Source organism: Sinohyriopsis cumingii, chromosome 10 (genome assembly GCF_028554795.1).
Source record: "Sinohyriopsis cumingii isolate HCF-2022 chromosome 10, ASM2855479v2, whole genome shotgun sequence".
NCBI classification, from domain to species: Eukaryota; Metazoa; Mollusca; class Bivalvia; order Unionida; family Unionidae; genus Sinohyriopsis; species Sinohyriopsis cumingii.
In genome coordinates, this window is record NC_142970.1 from 113,858,173 (window position 1) to 113,882,093 (window position 23,921).

The 23,921-nt window shown below is 33.5% G+C and overlaps 1 protein-coding gene across 1 annotated transcript; it reads left to right on the forward strand.

Annotated features, from left to right (window-relative positions):
• Window positions 1–1,579: 1,579 nt before the first annotated feature.
• Window positions 1,580–20,708, forward strand: LOC149791052 (uncharacterized). Its single transcript, XM_089972963.1, has 6 exons — window positions 1,580–1,724; window positions 3,315–3,452; window positions 5,905–6,008; window positions 14,213–14,299; window positions 17,136–17,270; window positions 18,209–20,708. Exons 2-6 carry the CDS (start codon window positions 3,370–3,372, stop codon window positions 18,283–18,285), a joined length of 486 nt encoding a protein of 161 aa, XP_089829089.1. The 5' UTR covers window positions 1,580–1,724; window positions 3,315–3,369; the 3' UTR covers window positions 18,286–20,708.
• Window positions 20,709–23,921: the final 3,213 nt, after the last annotated feature.

Genomic DNA, 23,921 nt, shown 5'->3' on the forward strand with positions numbered 1-23,921 from the left:
ATAAAGCTTTACAAACATATTTTCCTACTTTTGGTCCTAAATCTGGTTGCACAGCAGATTTTTCTGGTTAAAAAGAAAGTTTTGCAGTTGCCCCAAGATTGCTGTAATCAGCACTTTTATCATTTACATAAATTGCCCCAGTTGCCTTGTAATTTGCCATCAGTCATGATGATGGATATGTTGCAAATGTTTACTTGTATGTTTCATCTATCTGAGATCAACAGATAAAAGATAATCAAGTTCCTTTTCATGACAGTGTCTTGTTTTCCATCAGCTTTCTTGTAATTAGCTACCCCTGACCAGAAACTTGTCCATAATTTATATTTATCTCTGTTTATATCATTGTAGTTCACATTATTATTAATCCAACACTTAATCCTATGTCAAGACTGTTGGGAAGTTCTTAAATTTCCATTCATGTAACAGTGTATCAGCACTAATACTTCATTTTAACAAATAGGTGAAGCTTAGGTCTGCTGTTGTTGTTGTTGTTCTAGGGTTTAACACCATTTGTCAGCACAAGATAGGTTATAAATGGCGGCCAGTATAACTGGTGGAGGAAGAACCCTGGAAAACCCAGGGAAGAACCACCGACCCATGAAAAGCTACTGGCAGGCCTTCCCACATACCCATGCTATCCAAGCCTTGGACTCGAACCCATGCAGACAGAGGTGAGATGGCAATGATCTGGAATGGTGAGTGCTTTAGAGCCATCATAGTTAATCCTTTGTATTGCACATTTAGCCAGTGGGTGTCATAAGAAATCTTGGCTCTGAAAATTGTTTGGCACTCATGGGAATGCTTGAATACAATTTGCCCTCATATCATCATTTAAATTATTGATGTTTTCGCCCATACGGGAATGTACATCTGTGCTTTGCTCTCATATTTGTACAGCACAGTTTAATAGCAATGTAATTGTCATTAATGCTGTCATAAGAATGGAAGAGGTCTGTGTTGGGGCTTGTATAAATAAGAATGTTCTTAAACAATGTACAATTACAATTATTAAGGAACAGTACTGGATAAAGAAAGCATTTAGAAGATGGTTGATTTTCCTTAATAGCATAACAAATCACTATTTATCTACATACAAATTTGCAATTAAATATGACCAATACAGATACCATTCCATTCCATCAAAACTAATCTCAACTGCTTTCTTGTTAACTAATGCTTTCTTGTTGCAGCATCATTCCGTCTGATGTCAGACAGTTCAAAACTGATGATAGCTACACATATGACCTTCTCTAACTTTGATGATAGCAAGTCTGAAATTATACTGGCTTTATTTTTATCTTCAAAATCTTAAGTTCCCTTTTTGTCAGACAGGTGCCTCAAATTTAAGAGTTGTATTGTACCTTGATTTATTTTTAAACTTAAATTTAAAAGATAGATAGAGGCATTGATTTGGCCTTTCCAGTCTTGCATTAACAGATAATGTGTTGGTGTGGTATACAGTACAGGTAAGAGGTCTGTATACACATAAATTAATGCCTTGGTCTCCAGTACACAGTGTGATAGTGTAAACATGTTGAACTTTGAATAATGATCATTGAGTCCTTCTTGGCAATTATAATCGCTCTGTGCGTAGATCTCAGTAGAGTTTACAAGGTGTTTGCTTTGTATAAAATGTGCATAAGATTCTAATCTCTGAAAGAATTTACCAGGGCTCAGTTTTAAACAGAATTAAGGCGTGTAAACTAATGGAATTCTCTTGGCTGGTAAGATTATTTTAGATAATTGAGAGATAACTGATCATGTGCTGCCTTGATTAATAACCAGTTTAGTTACTAGTTATAAAATTTGAATTTACTCACTATATGTTTTAATATGAGACAGTAACATTTTGAACAGAGTAAAATTGTTAGATGAATTCATAAGTGTTATATATATTTAATACTTTAATATATATGTGTATTATTGGGAATTATCTATATTATGCTATAGTATATTTGTGCAATACTGTAATGTATTTATGCAATACTGTATTATCTCTATTACCACACTAGTGTAATGCAGCATATATCTATGTAAAACTGTACTGTAATGTAAGTATATATATATATATATATATATATATATATATATATATATATATATATATATATATATATATATATTGCAAAGTAGACAAGAAGTATATTCATTTATTATTTCTAATAGCAGATTGTATGCACTTAGCTTGTAAATCTTGCTTCATCTAATAATCAGTCAGGGATTTAGATTTTCTTTGGGTACATTTAGAACTTCTCCTTCAGAAAGCCTCTATGCTGAGGCAAAAAAACCATCACCGTATCTCATTGACTTTAAAAGCAGTGTGTGTAGCTGTTAATTTAGTAAATATAACAGGTACAAAGTGAAAGTTATGCGGATACATATATATGATATGTACTCGCTTATAAGACAAGTCCATCTTCACACTGCACAGACTCAGATCTGCCATCACATAAAGTACTGTCAGATCTGGGTCTGTGCAGTTATGAGTAGTCAGCAAAATAGTGTGCGGTACTAAATGGCCTTATAGTTAATTTCATTCAACAGGATAAACAGACGACAAGAAAATATTCATTTTTGGACAGTTTATGTCACTTAGCTGATGTTTCATTCTGCATTTATTGCTGTCCTGTGTCAATAGTTTGAAATATTGTTGTGATACACTATTGGGAAAATAAATTTTGCTATTTGTTTATGCATCAGTGATTTCAAACCACATTTAGGTACAAAGGCCTTTTGATTTTGTATAAATTGTGCTCATCTGCTAAAGATATGGCCACCATTATTAGAAATAGAAAAATTATTAAATGATTTTCTTCTCAAAACCATATTTGATTGAGATCATCCTGACATTTAGACCTTGTAAATTTAGAAAAAAAGATGACAATCTGCCATGAAATATGGCCATTATGTTTAAAGATAGAAACACCTCAAAAACCACCTTGCAGAATTTGACCAAATTTTACAGAAATCATTAAAGCATTAAGGCCTTTTAAGTGTGTACAAATGACAGGAATACACCAATGTATCCACTGCTACTATAAATAAATCAGACTTAACCTCTTAGAATCTTTGACCTTTAAACCATACTCATTGATAGAGATATGATTTTTCTGATAACTTTAGATAAGCTGTTTTCTTCCTCCCCAATGTCCACCTCCAAAGCTACATTTCTTTTATAATGCAGTAGTCAGAAATGTTATATGTGCATTTTATGACATCTGTTACTGTAAGTTTTTGTTTTATTAGTTTTTTGTTGGTATTTTTTTTTTCTCACTCATGTTACACAGTGGATTAAGCACATCTTTGTTTTTCAGTCACAAAAACAGATCACTTTTATTTCTCCTGACTGCCAAATCAGCTGTACGTACAATGAGACTAAGGGCAGGGGAAGAGGAATTTCATAAACAGATTGCAGCACTTACAATACAGTTGGCATGGCGCAAATATATTCGGTAAGACTTTCCATGTTTTTAATGGTGTACGTAATGCATGCAAGAATATTATGTTTTCATGTTGAACATACAGCCAATAGATATACAGGATCAAATAATGTCACAGCTGAGATTAAACCTTTTATTTAAGATCATATAATGCCATTAAACTTTAGGAATCATCTCCATATAATTGCAATGCCAGTAGCTGGTAAAGGAAAGTAACATTTCCATTGGTCAGAATGTTACCACATGATCAAAATGAATTGCATTTATTTCTGTATGAACTGTAACTACTTTTATAATAATACCCACTTCTATAAATAGATTCACATGTACAGCATAAGAAAAATACTGCCAGTGAAGGGCAATCCCAAGTGCTATAAATAGCTACGTAACAGAAAACCCCAAAGATGTGTTACTACACTCAATTAAGATTTCTGTTTTTTAATAATGCAAACAAAATAACGAATAATTGAAATTTCAATTATATGAGTTTAACGTTATTTTTTTCTGAATTTACCGTAGTATAAACTGTCAGTTGCCGACTCACACAGCTTACATAACGCCCTTCGGGCATTATTTGCTGTGTGAGTTGGCAACTGACATTTTATACCACAATAACCTCAGAAAAAAATGTTAAACTCTTAAGAAACCAGCCATTAAACCAGGAATCATCTCCATGAAACCAGCCATTAAGCTTTAGGAATCGTCTCCATGAAACCAGCCATTAAACTTTAGGAATCAACTCCATGAAACCAGCCATTAAACTTTAGGAATCAACTCCATGAAACCAGCCATTAAACTGTAGGAATCAACTCCATGCAACCAGCCATTAAACTTTAGGAATTAACTCCATGAAACCAGCCATTAAACTTCAGGAATCAACTCCATGCAACCAGCTATTAAACTTTAGGAATCAACTCCATGCAACCAGCCATTAAACTTTAGGAATCATCTCCATGAAACCATCCATTAAACCAAGAATTTGTCTCCATGAAACCAGCCATTAAACTTTAGGAATCATCTCCATGAAACCATCCATTAAACCAGGAATCATCTCCATGAAACCAGCCATTAAACCAGGAATCACCTCCATGAAACCGTCATCTGTTTGTCAAGCCCTTACATAGGCTGCTGAGATTGAACCTCATATCTCCATTACATTTTCAGTTGGGGTCAGAAACATAATGAAGGGATGCATCTCATTAATATGACATACTTATCTCCCAGACAACTTACTGTGACCTACATTTCATGCATTTTTGTTTTAGACATTTGTATTACCTTATGTTAAATCTTACTGGTGTTGATGTTTATATTCTACAAACATATTTGTTATAGAGTATAGTCATATTCCCTTAAATTCATATTAGTGTTATGGTGATATACTATGACTTTATATTTGGTTTAGGTATGGTTGTGAACCCTTACAAAATTGTGTCCTGTTTTACCATTTCTACTTTGAGTATTGCAGTTTTTCAGCTGGCATTCGATTTTGGCTTCTACATTACTCCATCATTATACTGCTGTGTGGGGGTAGCCATAAAGTATACTATTTTGTAGTGAGACAATTTTGTAATGAAGCACATTGTAATGATGTCCATGGGTGCCATAGATTATACCATCATATAGTGAGACAACTTTATAATGAAGTACATTGTAATGCTGTCAGTGGGTGCCAGAGATTATACCATCATATAGTGAGACAACCTTATAATGAAGTACATTGTAATGCTGTCCATAGGTGCTATAGATTATACCACCTGATAGTGAGACAACTAATAATGAAGTACATTGTAATGCTGTCAGTGGGTGCCATAGATTATACCATCATATAGTGAGACAACCTTATAATGAAGTACATTGTAATGCTGTCCATAGGTGCTATAGATTATACCACCTTATAGTGAGACAACCTAATAATGAAGTACATTTTAATGCTGGCCATAGGTGCTATAGATTATACGGCCTTATAGTGAGTCAACCTTATAATGAAGTACATTGTAATGCTGTCCATGGGTGCCATAAATTATACCACCTTATAGTGAGACAACTTTATGATGAAGAACATTATACAGTATCCCCTCATTATAACATTGTCCAAGAGAGTCATAAAATATACAACTTACAGTGAAATTACAATGATGCATATCATTTTACAACTTCTTAATGAAACGGACTTTATGGTCATACTACCAATATAACGGGGACTGTTGTAATGAAGAACCTTATAGTGAGAGTTTTTTACTAGGCAACTATAAAATTTTTGTTTTGTATATAACATGCAACTATTAGCATTAGGCATTTATACAGGATGCTTCAGTTATTCAGGTTTTGAAATTTACTAAAGATGGAAAAATTCTTAACAAGGAAAATAAACAGTTTGATATTATAAGACTGCAAAATGAATTTTCACATGCCTATAAAGCCAAAATTCTTCATTTTTTTGTTTGTTTCTTCATATTTCTAGGAGAAAACTTCTGAAGCAACTACGCCCAAATAGACGGCAGCTCCGCATGTGGGACCCAGAGCTTATAGCTATTAAACAACAAGCACTTGTAGCACAGATTTATGGTAAGTTTTGTCTCACTTGAGGAGCAGATGCAAGCTGTCAGCGTTTTGACTGTGTTGTGTTGTTATCACCAGGGCTGTCAGCACTAGTCATCCATGTTAAATTTCTGGAGTCAGCTCCATTTACCTGACACTGTTTCAGACCTTTATGCATAAAAACTTTAATGACTCTTGAACGATGCTACATTTAGCTTCACATATCAGAGATTGTGGTTCATAGTCATGAAACTTGATGGGTGCATTTATCTTAAGAACTGCTATTAGCACAGTGACTTACTTTTTACACTCTTTATTAAGTCAAGAACTATGCCTCCACAGTGATAGCAGAACAGAGTATATTGTTTTGCTGTTGTCTGTCCTTATAACTTGTACACATCAATCCTGAATGCATTTTTAGTGTAATAACACAGAAACTATTAAAGTGACTAAATTGATCATGATTATATGGCCATTACAGCAGTTTTCTTATGTTTTTGCAAATTTTTTAATTTTGTGGACTTGTTACAGCTCTTCCCTGTTATAACGTGCATCACTATAATGCAGTTCTAGCATTATGAACCCCAAATTCAAAATTAAAAAGATTATTATTTGCAGAAATGAAATTCATCATTTATCTGCTGAAACCTTTACATCAAAAACTACTGTATATGATTTGAACATTGCCAGAACATGTTTCTACAGTCACAGTCTGACCCTGATTAGCCAGTTCAGGTAGGGTAAGATACTTTTTATTCTTAGAAAGCTATTGAATACCCAAAATTACCCATGTTTCTACAAGTATCAACTATTGTATTTGGCTAAAGTGTACATGAATGTCAAATTTCCTCACAGATTATACAGATGACTGGCATATTCTCAACAAATTGACACCTGTACCACAACCGATAGTATTAACAGTGGCATGTCTTTTGAATCTACTGCCGTAAACTGTAATCCATTAAAGTGCAGCCCAGAAGAGATAGAAACCCATCTGCATAATGTAGCTACATTACAAATAAGGTTTATTCAGACAATCAGGTACCACATTCCAGTGAAATTGTATATCAAAGTGTGTTTAGTCTTATCAATATTCACAAGTGAATAAAGACATTTAATCTCACAATGGAGATGTCCTTGCAAAGGAAAGTTTATTTTTTTAATAGGATTATGATTTTAAGGGATTCACGGAAGATGTTGAAGAGGCTAAAGCTGTGCTAAGTAGACATTTTAACTAATTTCACAATGTTTAGCTCTGGATCAAAATTCATGAGGACTGCTCCGCTGTTGAATATAAGACTCCCATGCTGTTTTGGAAGCCATATTTGCATTTGAGAAAGGACTGCTTTGGATAGAAACTCAGAACATTAAGCCCTTCAGAATTTTTAGAAATATCGTTGATTTAATCAATGTGAAGAAGAATAGAAACTAAAAAATTAAAGCAGTCAACTTCTCAATATACAAAGGTAATTGTGAATAGCCACAAAAGGCATAGAACTACATTTTGTAGCAAACACACTCAGGGATGTGAGGAGTTCATTCACTCAGTCAGTACATAGCTGTCTGTAGTAAATCTTAACTCCATTCAGAGAGCAATTATATGTATTTGTATCTGTTATAATTGTACTGTTTGTGGATAATTGTACTGTTATAATTGTACTGTTTGTGGATAATAGTACTGTTATAATTGTACTGTTTGTGGATAATAGTACTGTTATAATTGTTCTGTTTGTGGATAATTGTTCTGTTTGTGGATAATTGTACTGTTATAATTGTTCTGTTTGTGGATAATTGTACTGTTATAATTGTACTGTTTGTGGATAATAGTACTGTTATAATTGTTCTGTTTGTGGATAATAGTACTGTTATAATTGTTCTGTTTGTGGATAATAGTACTGTTATAATTGTTATAATTGTTGTTTGTGGATAATAGTACTGTTATAATTGTACTGTTTGTGGATAATAGTACTGTTATAATTGTACTGTTTGTGGATAATAGTACTGTTATAATTGTACTGTTTGTGGATAATAGTACTGTTATAATTGTTCTGTTTGTGGATAATAGTACTGTTATAATTGTTCTGTATATGGATATTGTACTGTTATAATTGTTCTGTTTGTGGATAATTGTACTGTTATAATTGTTCTGTTTGTGGATAATAGTACTGTTATAATTGTTCTGTTTGTGGATAATAGTACTGTTATAATTGTTCTGTTTGTGGATAATAGTACTATTTGTGGATAATAGTACTGTTATAATTGTACTGTTTGTGGATAATAGTACTGTTATAATTGTTCTGTTTGTGGTAAATAGTACTGTTATAATTGTTCTGTATATGGATATTGTACTGTTATAATTGTTCTGTTTGTGGATAATAGTACTGTTATAATTGTTCTGTTTGTGGATAATAGTACTATTTGTGGATAATAGTACTGTTATAATTGTACTGTTTGTGGATAATAGTACTGTTATAATTGTTCTGTTTGTGGTAAATAGTACTGTTATAATTGTTCTGTATATGGATATTGTACTGTTATAATTGTTCTGTTTGTAGATAATAGTACTGTTATAATTGTACTGTTTGTGGATAATTGTACTGTTATAATTGTTCTGTTTGTGGTAAATAGTACTGTTATAATTGTTCTGTATATGGATATTGTACTGTTATAATTGTTCTGTTTGTGGATAATAGTACTATTTGTGGATAATAGTACTGTTATAATTGTACTGTTTGTGGATAATAGTACTGTTATAATTGTTCTGTTTGTGGATAATTGTACTGTTTGTGGATAATTGTACTGTTATAATTGTTCTGTTTGTGGATAATTGTACTGTTTGTGGATAATAGTACTGTTATAATTGTACTGTTTGTGGATAATAGTACTGTTATAATTGTTCTGTATATGGATATTGTACTGTTATAATTGTTCTGTTTGTGGATAATTGTACTGTTATAATTGTTCTGTTTGTGGATAATAGTACTGTTATAATTGTTCTGTTTGTGGATAATAGTACTGTTATAATTGTTCTGTTTGTGGATAATAGTACTATTTGTGGATAATAGTACTGTTATAATTGTACTGTTTGTGGATAATAGTACTGTTATAATTGTTCTGTTTGTGGATAATTGTTCTGTTTGTGGATAATTGTACTGTTATAATTGTTCTGTTTGTGGATAATAGTACTATTTGTGGATAATAGTACTGTTATAATTGTACTGTTTGTGGATAATAGTACTGTTATAATTGTTCTGTTTGTGGATAATTGTTCTGTTTGTGGATAATTGTACTGTTATAATTGTTCTGTTTGTGGATAATAGTACTGTTATAATTGTTCTGTTTGTGGATAATAGTACTATTTGTGGATAATAGTACTGTTATAATTGTACTGTTTGTGGATAATAGTACTGTTATAATTGTTCTGTTTGTGGTAAATAGTACTGTTATAATTGTTCTGTATATGGATATTGTACTGTTATAATTGTTCTGTTTGTAGATAATAGTACTGTTATAATTGTACTGTTTGTGGATAATTGTACTGTTATAATTGTTCTGTTTGTGGATAATTGTACTGTTATAATTGTACTGTTTGTGGATAATTGTACTGTTATAATTGTTCTGTTTGTGGTAAATAGTACTGTTATAATTGTTCTGTATATGGATATTGTACTGTTATAATTGTTCTGTTTGTGGATAATTGTACTGTTATAATTGTACTGTTTGTGGATAATAGTACTGTTATAATTGTACTGTTTGTGGATAATAGTACTGTTATAATTGTTCTGTTTGTGGATAATAGTACTGTTATAATTGTACTGTTTGTGGATAATAGTACTGTTATAATTGTACTGTTTGTGGATAATTGTACTGTTATAATTGTTCTGTTTGTGGTAAATAGTACTGTTATAATTGTTCTGTATATGGATATTGTACTGTTATAATTGTTCTGTTTGTGGATAATTGTACTGTTATAATTGTACTGTTTGTGGATAATAGTACTGTTATAATTGTACTGTTTGTGGATAATTGTACTGTTATAATTGTTCTGTTTGTGGTAAATAGTACTGTTATAATTGTTCTGTATATGGATATTGTACTGTTATAATTGTTCTGTTTGTGGATAATAGTACTATTTGTGGATAATAGTACTGTTATAATTGTACTGTTTGTGGATAATAGTACTGTTATAATTGTTCTGTTTGTGGATAATTGTACTGTTTGTGGATAATTGTACTGTTATAATTGTTCTGTTTGTGGATAATTGTACTGTTTGTGGATAATAGTACTGTTATAATTGTTCTGTTTGTGGATAATTGTACTGTTATAATTGTTCTGTTTGTGGATAATTGTATTGTTATAATTGTTCTGTTTATGGATAATAGTACTGTTATAATTGTTCTGTTTGTGGACCTCGGATGCGGGAGGTCGTGGGTTCGATTCCCGGCCAAGTCATACCAAAGACTTAAAAAAATGGTACTAACAGCTGCCTCGCTTGGCGCTCAGCATTAAGAGGTTAGTGTTAGAACTGGTCGGCCTGGTGTCAGGATAATGTGACTGGGTGGGACATCATGCTACATGTCTGCGGCATGATGCCCCTGTGCTAGACATCACTGTAAACTGCCACATTGCAGACATCGTAGCTATATGACTGAAAAATCGTTAAAGCTACGTTAAAAATCCAAATCACAAATCACATCACATCTGTTTGTGGATAATTGTACTGTTATAATTGTACTGTTTGTGGATAATAGTACTGTTATAATTGTTCTGTTTGTGGATAATAGTACTGTTATAATTGTACTGTTTGTGGATAATTGTACTGTTATAATTGTACTGTTTGTGGATAATTGTACTGTTATAATTGTACTGTTTGTGGATAATAGTACTGTTATAATTGTACTATTTGTGGATAATTGTACTGTTATAATTGTACTGTTTGTGGATAATTGTACTGTTATAATTGTACTGTTTGTGGATAATAGTACTGTTATAATTGTTCTGTTTGTGGATAATAGTACTGTTATAATTGTACTGTTTGTGGATAATAGTACTGTTATAATTGTTCTGTTTACGGATATTGTACTGTTCTGTTTTTAGATGCTAGGCTAACACAGCAGTCATGTGTTGTGAGCTCCAGAGAGAGAACTACAATAAATATTTGGCAGAATGTTGTACTAGTTTCTTTGTAAATGATATCCCCATTCCACCCCACCCACCACCCAGGCAAAATTTTAAATTAAATTAAGATCATGAAATTGTTTTCTATTATTCACTGTTGGTATACAAGCACCAGTATAAGATTGCACTTTATAAGTATATGTCTTTTGGCAATTTTGCCCCAACTTCTGTAAAGTCAGTAGGAAAAATTAAATATCCATCCACATGGAAATTGCCAGTGTCCTCCAAGAATTTTTCCATGCTTTCCTTAACATTGAAGTCTTGACCTAGTAAATCTGTTGCATAGTACATTGCCATGAGTTGTTATAAGATAAAATCCTTCACGTATCCAATATCCTTGAAAGCATTGCCTATCTGAGATAACTTATGTCATCTACTAGGTCCATTTCATTGGTTTGGCCTAGACACTCATCTGTATCATAACATTTCAACATATTGTAACCAGTATTATCTTCCTTCTCATTTGATAGTTTAAAAACATTTCTACAGCAATTTCACTTGGTTTTAAGGCAGCTGCCCTGGGCTATTTGATCATGTGATCAGAACAGGCAATGGACGTAAAGACAGAAACAGTGGTAAGGTGAATGGGTTTTTTCTTTCTTCAGGGTAGTAAAAAGTACAGTAATGTATGTTAAAATGGTCTATTGTCATTTAACTCATTTGGCCCCTGAGTTTTTGTCGTTTTCGCCTGAAATGCGAGTAGGAAAGACATTTTGGGTGCTATTTCTGAATACATTGTAAATACATCGACGTTCAACAGATTTTTCATGAGACTAATGCCTAGTTGTATTAGAAACATCGTTTTCCATTGATTATTTTTCTTTTCTTGCTTAATGGATGCATCATTTTCGTATGGAGTCCGCTCTTTATTCCAAATGCCCATCTTATCCTAGTTTTTGCAAAGGTTCACCTGTCTGTGTACAATTCAGACTGGTCTACCTTAGATCTGAGGCCAAAAGGTTTAAAATCTGGACACAAAATCGCATTCCAACCATGAGCAAATTTTGGGTGAAAAAAAGCGGGTCCAAAAAGTGAGGTTTTTCCCACTGTATTTTGTAGTGCAACTAGAACTTCCAGATTATTTGGTATCGTTGTAGAGCTATATATGTCTGCTTTTTTGTAATACCACCCATGTTGGTGTATCTTAAATGACCTTGATGCTGCAGAGCTTGAAAAAAGGGTACAACCTCATCACGCCTACAGGCAGGATTGGGGCTGAATGAGTTAAGGGAAGTAAAGAATGGTGAAGAATTCAAAATGTTAATTTTTATTTAACTTTAGGTAAAAAATGAATTTTTTTAAATTAAATATAATGTGGATTAAATCAGATATTTCCATACTTTTCTAGCTCTATGGAGAAATAATTTTAATGACTAGTATATTAGAGTCTCCCCATATGGTTTCATCCAGTATAACAGTACATTTGAAAAACTGTACAATTATTTTTCAGCTAGAAAAGTATGGATGTATTAAATCTCTGCAGAGTAATGTGGAATGTATTTTTGTGTTTTTTTGGGGGGTGGGGGGTTCCCCAAATAAGTTATGTTTTCTTAATTTGGGCCTTGGCTTCACATATTTAGCTCTGAAGATGATGAGTCCAGAAGATTCGGTTTGGGGCCTCTTATGTGTTTTTGAGTGTTTAAACAATTGGGAAAACACAATGACCAAATAACCTCAGTTGATGACACCTGTATTAATTGTTTAACAAAGAAACTTTAGAATAGTCCCAGCCACCTTTTGAATTAAGCCTACTTTGCAACATCTTTATTAATTATCTGTCAAAGAAACAGTCTGTGGACTTTTGATTTTTCTTTTTTAAGGTGTTTATGTGGCACTTAACAGACAAATGAATCAAAGACAAGTTGATTAATAATATTTGAGAACTCCTATGATGGATGTTCCATTGCTTTGATCTATGTGACATGTCGAACAAATACAAGTGTTTTAGGATCTCTGATATATATATATATATATATATATATATATATATATATATTTTCAAATTGTTTCTGTGTTTTTTATTTCTTTTTTTATTTTGTTTACGGTGTTTCAGACAAGTTTGGAAACACAAACCTAATTACATTTAGCTCAATTGCTCTGACACTGTTGTATATATACAGTCATCTGGTGTGTTTTCCTGTTGTCTTATTACTTAATTTTTTTGGCCCGATATTGACAATTATGAAAAGTAGGTACCAGTGACTTACTATTTAAACATGGAGCATGCAAATGCTGTCATTCTGTGGCATTCGTCTTTCATTTCCTGAACTCTACTTATTAGTAGACTCCATTTTTATGTTCTTAGAGTTTGGTGATATCTTCAAAAACCATCCAACTCTTATACTCCCTCACTTGCCAGGATCCCAATACTTGCAGTGTTTGAGTATCATGTAGAGAAAGTAAGTGAAACTTGGGGTATGAGATTTCAGTTTGTGTTCTTCAGAATGCTCGCACATTCAGAGAAACTGTTACATGAATCTACGGAACTAGAACTGGGTTTATTTAATTTAAAAATGTTGATTAGGTTCATTAGATTTTAAACATTGAAACTGAAGTCAGACTGCTGTATTTGTAACCTATATGTCTGGCAGCCACCTGTATACTGTCAGTTCTAAAACTCCAATTTGAACATGACTTAGTGTGCATGTACTTGTATATAAAGGACACCTGCTGACAAAGGTCACATTCTACTAGTCAGACAGGTGACTGCTGTATGCAGTTTTAATGAATAATATGTGATATTTTTTTCATGTATCAATATGAGTTCATTCTTATTGAACATATTGTCAAATCTCATTACAGTTCTTTTTCTTCAAAAATGTAATATTCGCATGATAAAAAATCATGAGAATGAATTTGCACACTATTCATTTTTTTTATCACCACAATGGAATATTTAAGTTCAGACACTAACATTGATTATTTTCCAATGAAAAGAATATGTTAACCTTACTTGAGTGGAGTTCAGTCCTCTTTTAAAAAAAAGTTTGGTCAATTTCATAAACCTTAATAAATTACCATTCATAGAGTTCTTGTCATCTGTTTTTCCTTAGGTGAGCAGATTAAAGTTCCAATTTGGTACCCAAGTTTGTCCCGCCAACACAGACCACGTTGGGTTAAATATATACCTTCCCCTGCAGGTAACTTTACTATTATTCATACTTGTAGTATAATAATTCACTATAAAAACAGGTTAACTGTGAGCTTTACTTTGTCCATCCAGTAGTCCAGTGGTCTTATGTTGATATATCTGGTAGTATTTATAATGAAACCCAGACAAGAACTGGACTACTGTTCCTAGATGAAATGGATCTACTTCGACATCCAATATGGCCACCACAGTGACCATCTTAGTTGTTATGGGGTTTAACGCCATTTTTCAGCACACGATAGGCTATGCATGGCGGCCAGTATTAATGGTGGGGGAAGAACCCGGGAAAACCCCAGGAAGAACACCAACCCACGAGAAGCTACTGGCAAGCTTTCTCACATACCCACATTGGCCGAATCCTAGACTCGAAGCCACACAGAGGTGTGACGATCTTAAAAATATTGTTATTACTAATCCTTCTGAATGAAATAATCATCTTAATTGAGGTTTTACAGTAAAAGACTTGATGATGTCTAGTTGGTCCTAAACAAAACTGGTGCCAATCTGATGTCCAGTGTGGCAGTTAGAGCAGCCATCTGGAAAATCTTATTGATATGCAAACAGAATGGAAAGTCACATCATCATGAAAGTTTTCCCAGAAGTATCTATTGGTGCTGAATGATAAAAAATATGTTTTATTGCTACTACTCTCGAGTGCATGATCGTATTGGCATGAGTTTTTCTTTCAAGACTTCTTACGGTGAACAGTTGGTCCTAAGTGAAAATGGTGCCAATCTTTTATCAATATGTCAACTACAGCAGCCATCTTGAAAAAATCTTATTATTGCCACTCCCCCTGAATGGAAAGTCGTATCAGCATGAGGTTTTCACCAGAAGACTTCTTATGCCACAATGGCAGCCATCATGAAAATCTTGTTTTGCTACTCATCCTAAATGGACAGACATTGAGTGAGACCTGGGATTTTCACCTAAAGACTAAGATGGTGCCAGTGTGAACTTAAAATATTTCTGCCACAATGAACATATTGAAAATCTTGCCACTTGTCTGCCAACATGTGGCTTTCACCAGATGTTTTATAATGTTGTCTGGTTTGTCCTAAATAAAAAAGGCACAGATCCTACATCAGCTATGGTTGTCACAGTGCCCAATTTGAAAATCTTATTGCTCAAAATATCCAGGTTTATTTGTGTACTTCTAACACATTAGGTTGACAGTGCTATAGGTGCCAATAATGGAATAATTGATGCCAAAAGTCATCAAAAAGTTATGTCATTCTCAGTTTAGAATGGAAAGTAGGAGATAACTAGATTGCTGATAAATCTGTATCAGAAAGATTTAAATAAGTATCATCAATTACCTATTCTGAAGCACTAAGAACTGGAACTGATGGAGAATGATAATTACAGCCAGATGTTTATCCTCTAATTTTTAATGCTTTCAAATGGTTTTGCACAGTGTTTGATGATTACTGATGATTATTCTTATTAATTTTATCATGATGATTATTACTTTAAATAATTATTTTACATTTTATTAGAATGATTATTGATAATTACTTTAAATAACACTTATCAATTTTACCACAATGATTATTGATTATTAAATAATATAATTTATAGTTTGCTCATTTTCTAATTCTGCCTAAGGCTTAATTATATAAACAAAAGTACACTACAAGAAAAAAAGTAACTGAATGTATGCCGTATTCCAAACTAAATACACAAGCGCAGATTAATCATTACACAACGACAACATTATTAATGCGTACATAATTCAGCCCAGATAAATTTGAACTTAGTCACGTGCTAGACATAACTTTCAAAAGAAAATGGTGTTTGGTCTACTTAAAGTTGAAATTTGGAGTCATATTGTGAATGAATGCACATTGCAACAACTTTACCATTTAATCTAGAATGAATAGATTTGGATATTTTTGTCAATTCTACAAAATTTTGTGATTATGGACTGGATTTATCTCTGCCGATTCTACATGAAGTACGTCGGATTTCAGCAGCGTGTTGACATCTGCAAGTATGTTTCTGTTCTGTCATTGACTGTTTGAAGTCATGATGTGGGAAAAATCTGAAGTCTTTCAATTGCAATTATCAAAAAGATGCTATGGAATAAAATGTTTATTTCATTTTGAATGCAGTAAGGAGGATGTACTTGCACTTGGAATACATTCAAAATTACATTAAAGTTTCAAAAGAAAGTAAATTTTGAGGAAATTCAGGATGTAAAGCTGTAAGTATATTTTTTGTCATTCTCATTACCAGCTAAAGAAGACAGTTTATGACATGTCACTTGCATGTTATATGTATGAACCCTGTCTGGCATGCATAGCTAGCCTAAATCCGAAACATTGTCTCAAAAAAGTCAATGCTAAATGTGTCAAAGCAGCTGGTGTGTGGCAGTCCATGAAACATCTGCTTTTGTTCATTCAGAAACAAATGTAATCAACCAAAATGTAAAGCGTCTGCTACACAAGTGTACATGATTTGTTTGCAAAGTAGTTCCAAATACACTATTGGGCACACATGTCCTGTGCATGAGTGCAATATGAAGGTATGCAATATCGTAAAATATTGCACCTTTCTGACAATGTAAAGTTAACGGAGAAAAAAATGGCATATAATAATATAAGTTTCATCATGATGATTATTGATAATTATTTTAAGTAACATATTTTGTTTTACCACATTGTTTTCATAGCATGTATGTTATCTTTAAATGAAAATATTAAATATTTAAAAATTAGTGATGCCTCTCTTTCTTTTTATTTCATTATTTTTATTAATCATTGACAGTAGCCTGTATATATCTGAATACATTGTAGTCATTATCCCATCTTTTATCATTTCAGCTCTATCCTATAACTTTGCTCTGGACCAGTATCATCCAATTATTGCTAAAAAGGGCAGCATGCCATCCCCATTTTTAGATGAAAAGGGACATCCCAGACAGTTCACATGGCAACTAGATGAGGAGGAACTAGCAAGTAAGACCAAATTTGAATTTAATACATGAACAACAACAGTGCACTGACATTTTCATGTCAGTAAACACAAAACTATAAACCTATTTCCAGTGAACATTTTGAAGAAGCGTATAATGACAGAAGTCTTGATATGAGTTTTATTGTAATAATAGTCCAGCGTTTGAATTATTGTATAGTTGGACATCTGTTATATGGATACCATTCTTCTGACTTTTTATGCATACAGAACAGATTTTCCCTTGGATGCACAGTTTTACACAAATTATTCTGTTAAATATCTTATTTATCTGAACAAATTCAGCTGAGCTGTGACAATTTATATTTTAAAGTTAGTCATGTCAAGATACCAAAGTTATTATATTATCAGAATTAATTCTGATTGTGTATAGACAGAGATGTAGTATGGTTGACACAACCCTTAAAAATCTTTGCATTTGAGGGTTTACCTGAAAAACGTTTACACAGTCCTTGAATTGTCATTGAAAAATAACTATGTGGCTGAATGAACCATGCATAGCATTGTCCCCTCATTAACATTTTTAATGTTTATCCCTACATCTATCAACACTATTCAAGACAGAATAAATAATCGAGGCTTAATAAACTTGTCATGCTTTAGATACTGTCACTATAAATTTCTAAATTTGTTTCTGGCTGAAGAATGTTGTAAAATTAGCTACATTAGTTTTCACGGCAATTCAGCTCACGAATCTAAAGCCATATATGTTATTTTGTATTAACTGATGAATTTTAATACTGTATATACTTACTTATAAGTCACATTCAACTGCAAACAGCATAGACCCTGATCTATTCAAATAAGCAGTCACATTATGCAATGGCACATCTCAGTCTGTGCAATTTAAAGCTGGACTTCATTTATAAATGAGCACATATGGTAGCTACTTTAAAATAAATATGTTCCTTTTGATTTTCAGATCAGTTGAATTTAATCAAATTGGAAAAGAGTCCATCCCGGTCAAGAGGTTTTTCTTACAACCTCAGAAATGCATAGGTGCAGTTGCAGGGCATTCCTTTTCACACCGGTCGCCGGGTAATTTACCCACCACAATCTGCAAGAACAATCAGCTATCTTGACTCACATTGATGGAGCACCCCCAAAGCCCTGTGTTACTATACAATATTTACTTACAATTCCAATTTTATGGAATGCTCTGCAGTTGGATATAGCATGATTACATGTCTGGTGTAACATGAACTGGATCTCAAAGATAAATCTTCTTGAAAAGAAATTCTGTTTGACTATCACATTTAGACATTTTCAGGTTGTTACTAATTTTTAATACCTCAAAAATTGTGAAATTTGAACTTTTGAGGCTTCAGATTTAAGGCATTTTCAGTTAGGACTGTTGTAATGAATTCCGAGGCCTGTCAAAGATGAAGCAGACAAGCATAAATCAAAACCAATCTAGAAATGGAAGCTATCACCAATATCTGCACATTTCTTTTCTTGATTCAGCCCTAGTCTCCTAAACCTGTATCATCTACCTATTCTTGTAAAATGTCATACAAGATGTTATCATCTCCGCTGATTCAAGGTAAGTATGGTTCAAGTGACAAAATTGTCCATATTACCTATGAAAATGACCTTTGGCACCCAGCCTACCCAGAGGGGTCCATCTAGGGTCAAAATCTTTATTGTCATCAACTGTTCCTAGTAAAACATTATACCATTATGATAATTCCCTGTAATGAATGTAAATAGAGCTCAGGTTACAAGGAAAACACACACATGAATGGACATGGCCAGTCACACATTATATACAAAAGTGCAGTTATGGCATCCAGAAACTTTCTTCCTATGTGTCTTGGATAACCCTTAGTATGGTATTGAAACATTTTGATGAACCCAGTTTAAAAGTTTTTATCACCAAATTTGTATTTTTTTTAAATCATGATTCATTAATTTTTGGTTTTTGGCAGCCATCAGACAAAATTTAGAAGGAGCTCTAAATGTGCTTTTTATCTTCTGCCATTATTTAGATTATGACTAGAATTATAAATTATTTATTTGAATCAGAATGGATGGCAGTTCTCTCCTTTTGGAGTGTGTTGTTGACATATTTGTGTCTTTCAGATAGAGTCCCATTTCTTGAGTAAGCTTGAGGGAAAGTATTTTCATAAACTTAACATTATCATAGTCATACGGGAAAGCAGTAAAACGTTTTTCTTTTTTTAATCACTTTCTAATTATAAAGGTGAGAGGTGAGCTTATAACAATCAAGTACACTCCAAATTGTTGCTTTTCCAGTACAGTAAATTAAGAGCAGTTGGATTTATCCAAGTAGTTACAAGAGCTTTGTAATTGATTAATAGACTTCATGTACATTACTCCCAAACACAAAATTGGTACAAAAGAAAGATACCTCTCTGGACTTCATTTGAACATGAAGCCAGAAAACATCGAATTTAATATAGTTTATGCCATCCATTGGAAACTATAAATAGAACAAACAGTTTGCTTATAATGATTAGTGTATATACTCACTTATAAGTTGAGTTAAACTGCAGGCAACAAACATCCTAATCTGATATAGTGAATTTTGCCTGCATTATGTGATGGCAGATCTGGGTCTGTGCAGCTTGCAGTTGGACTTGTCTTATTAGCGAGTATCAATGGTGTGTCATTTCAGCTTGTGCAGTCGATGTAAATAGTTTAGAAGTGGACATCATTAAATACTGCAGAAACTTTTGTTAATAATTTCTTGATTTATCATGATTACAAGGTTGTTAATTATATTGGAAATATTGCTATTGGGATTTAAAGCCAAAATATATATGCTTAATATCAAAGACTGTATAATTTTATTAATCATGTAAGATAATGAGATGTACATTTTATTACAGATTAATTGACATCATACCTGTAGTCACTTGAATTTTACAATTTGGAGTTGATCTAGTTACAAGTATAGAAAAATTTAAATATCTCTCATTTTCCTATAAAGTATAGTTTTTTCAATTGCACAAAAATCTAACATTTTTTCTTCTTATGTTCTATACAGTTATAAGCAGATAACAAAACTGACTTGCCAGCACAATTTTGAACTTGTCCCAGGCTACCAGACAGTACATTTGTCTAGTCCTGCTTGAAGATTTTAATCAAAATTATTTGTGTTGAATAAACAGAGGAGTGTTGTTAATGATGGTTACAGTGTGTATGAAATTTGTTCCTGTATTCATTAAGAAAATAGATATTTGTACTTATTTGTATCTACTTTTATCTGATATGTCATACTTTGTTGTAAACAGAAATACCTTTTTTGATTAATAGTGATATTTTTACATGGAAACAAATGATATTTATAGGTAGTAATAAGTTTGATGCTGCATTTTTTAGTCCTTCATCCACTGTGATATTACTTGTGTTGTTGAACATATTTGTTGAGCAATAAAGTTGCTTTGATCATGCCATTACTGAGGGTTTTCTGTATTAAGCTTTGTGTCAGATTCATTCTTTTACACCTGAAGATCTATTTTTCATTTGCATTGGAAGAGATTATATTTACTATATGCAGTGTTACCTCACTATAAAGGCATTGTTTTACAAGTGAGATGATATTATACTGAGGTAGGTTGAGTATAACAAATACATTCATTTTAAACATGGGATCAATCACTATACCTGTGTTATATGTGGGGCAATGCTATAATGAAATGTTTTATAGTGAGGGAGCACCACTGTATATGTTTCAATTTTGATTTTGTATTCCTCTGCCACCTCAAGCCAATGTCAGTTGGGCTTCTAGCTCTACTGGTTTTTTTTGTCCATCATCTGTCTATCCATTATCACAAGTTATCACTATACCTCATAAGCAACCACTCTGAGCATCCGCCTCGGATGCGGGAGGAGGTTGCAGGTTCATACCCCAACCTAGTCATGCCAAAGCTACTTGTAGCTGCCTCATTTGGCACTCAGCATTAAAAGGTTAGTTCTAGGACTGGTCAGCCAGGTGTCAGGATAATGTGACTGTGTGGGACATGGTGCTGCATGTCTGTGGTATGTATGATCTCCACTGCTAGACATCACCATGAATATGCCACAAGGCAGACATAGCGATATGACTGAAAACTTGTTAAAGCTACGTAAAATCCAACTCACACACACACACATCCTAAGCTACTTAGATTGCAATGAAACTTGTATCCCATGGTCTAGTTGATCCTAGATGAAAATGGTGCTGGCTGGACATCCAGTATGACCACCAAAGCAACCATCTTTAAAATTGTGTTACTCCAGATGAATGGTTGGTCCAGTGATGTCTAGCTGGTCCAAAAAAATGGTCTTATTTCACATCCAATATGGCACCATGGCAGCCACCTTGAAAATCATATTTTTGCTACTCTTCCTGAATAGAAAAACAAATTGACATGGGGATTTCTCTAAAAGATTTTTAATGATGTCTAGTTGGTCGTAAATATATATGGTGCTGGTCTGATGTCTAGTATGGCCATCACAGAGGTCGTCTTGAAAATCATATTGCTGCTTCTCCTGAACAGATAGAAATATAAATCTCGCATTTTACAAAAAGACTTCTTATGGTATCTTATTAGTCCTAAATGAAAATGGTGCCATTTGAAATATGACTGCCACTGCTGCTATCTTGATAATGTTATGCTACACAATCAGAAAGGTCACATCAGTATGGGATTTTTATGAAAAGACTTTTTATGATGTCTGGTTGTCTTAAATGAAGATGACGCCATTCAGACATCAGCATAGTGACCATCTTGAAAATCTTATTATCACTTCTTGTGAATGAATGGTCATATCAGCAGGGAGTTTTCACTAAAACACTTAGTATGATGTCTAGCTTGGCATAAAAGAAAATGGTGCCGATCTGAAATACGATATGGCCAGCTTTAAAATCATAATATTGATTTCCTAGCTGTCTGGTCATACTAACTTTGTGCTTTCAGCAGAAGACTTAATTTGATGTCCTACTGGTCTCAAATGCAAATGGTGTGCACCTGTTATCCCATATGGCTACGATAGTAGCCATCTTGAAAATCTTTACATTATTACTCCTCCAATATTGAAAGTAATATCCATGTTGGGTTTTCACCAGAAGACTTTGTATGATGTCTTGTTGGTCCTAAGTTTTAATGATGTTGACCGTACATCCAATTTGGCTTCTGTGTTGGCCATCTTGAAAACCTTCTTATCACTACTTCCAGTAACTGGAAAGACACTTTGACATGGGGTTATCATCAGAGGACATTTGTTGATGCAAATCAATTCTAAGTATGAAAGCAGTGTGCATCTGGTTTCCAATATGATCACAGTGGTAGCTATCTTCAAAGTATTATCACTACTCCTCCCAAAGGGGTGGCTATATCAACATGGGGTTCCATGAATAGATTTTATATAATAACTGCTTGGATCTCAAAGCACACCCATATTATTGTTGCAACAGTAATGAAACCGGTCAACCACCCATATTATACCCTCAGATGAGTTACAATACCAGTAGTAATGAAACTGGTCGGACTAGGATACCCCAGCAAATGTGAGGATTTTCTTCCACATCCAAGCAGTCATCATCTTCCCATAGTTAGTATTCTACTGGAAGTGAAGGCGACCCTCTGCGGGAATCCAGTCTACAAGATCCCAAAACCAATGAGAGCCCAATGAGTCTATACAAGAGTGCATTAGTACTCTTGTCCAGCTCTTCTACACAAACAGTTGTCATTAGAAATGCAACTTCAAACAAAAAGAGAAAACTAGAAGAAGCAGTTAAAAAATGCCCAGAAGTGAAGCATTTGCTACTACCACCCTAATCAATTCCACTTTATAAAGAAGTGAGAAAACATCTTTCCAAATATGAAAAATTAAAACAAGTGTGTGGCTGCCTAGAAAGAATGGGGCCTTAAAAGGAAAATTGCTCAAAGATTAGAAATGCCCAAGGCTCACTAATTTTCCAGATGTATTCTTTGGAAAACATCCCCTGAGAAGCCTCAAAACTAAGAGGAAACTGTTCCACAGGCATATCACCTATTTCCTCACCTGCACAAAATATATGTAGTTGAGACTAAACGAGAATTCCAAGTGAGAAAAAAAGAGCCCTTGAGGGATATCTGTAATTGTAGCGATTCCCCGGTGACTAAGCATTTTGATTTATATGACCACAACAAAGATTGTGTTAAATATCGGACAATAGATTTATTATTAAATCTGATCCAGAGCTCTCCAGTAGCACTATTTTTAGGAAAGACAGAACTTTATCGGATAGACCCATTACATACTCAACAACCACTAGGGATTACCATCTTGGTCTAGATGGGAGTACAGGCATTTTTAACTTTAAGGCTTTATATAATCAGGGCCTGCGCCAGACCCGGCCAGACTATCTGGCGCCCTAGGCAAAGTTAGATTCTCCCGGAAAATATCAATTTCAAAATTTATAAACAATTAAAAAACATTAAAAATGCACCCCCTGAAATCAGCGCCCTGGGCGGCTGCCTAGTTTGCCTATATGGTAGCACCAGCCCTGTTTGTAATACTTAGTGGGTCCTAAATGAAAGTGATACCAGTCATATAGTACATCCATTATTGTTAATACAATGTCTGTCATGAAAATATTCCTTTTCTTGCTCAATCTGAATGGATCATCCTAATATGGTTATCAT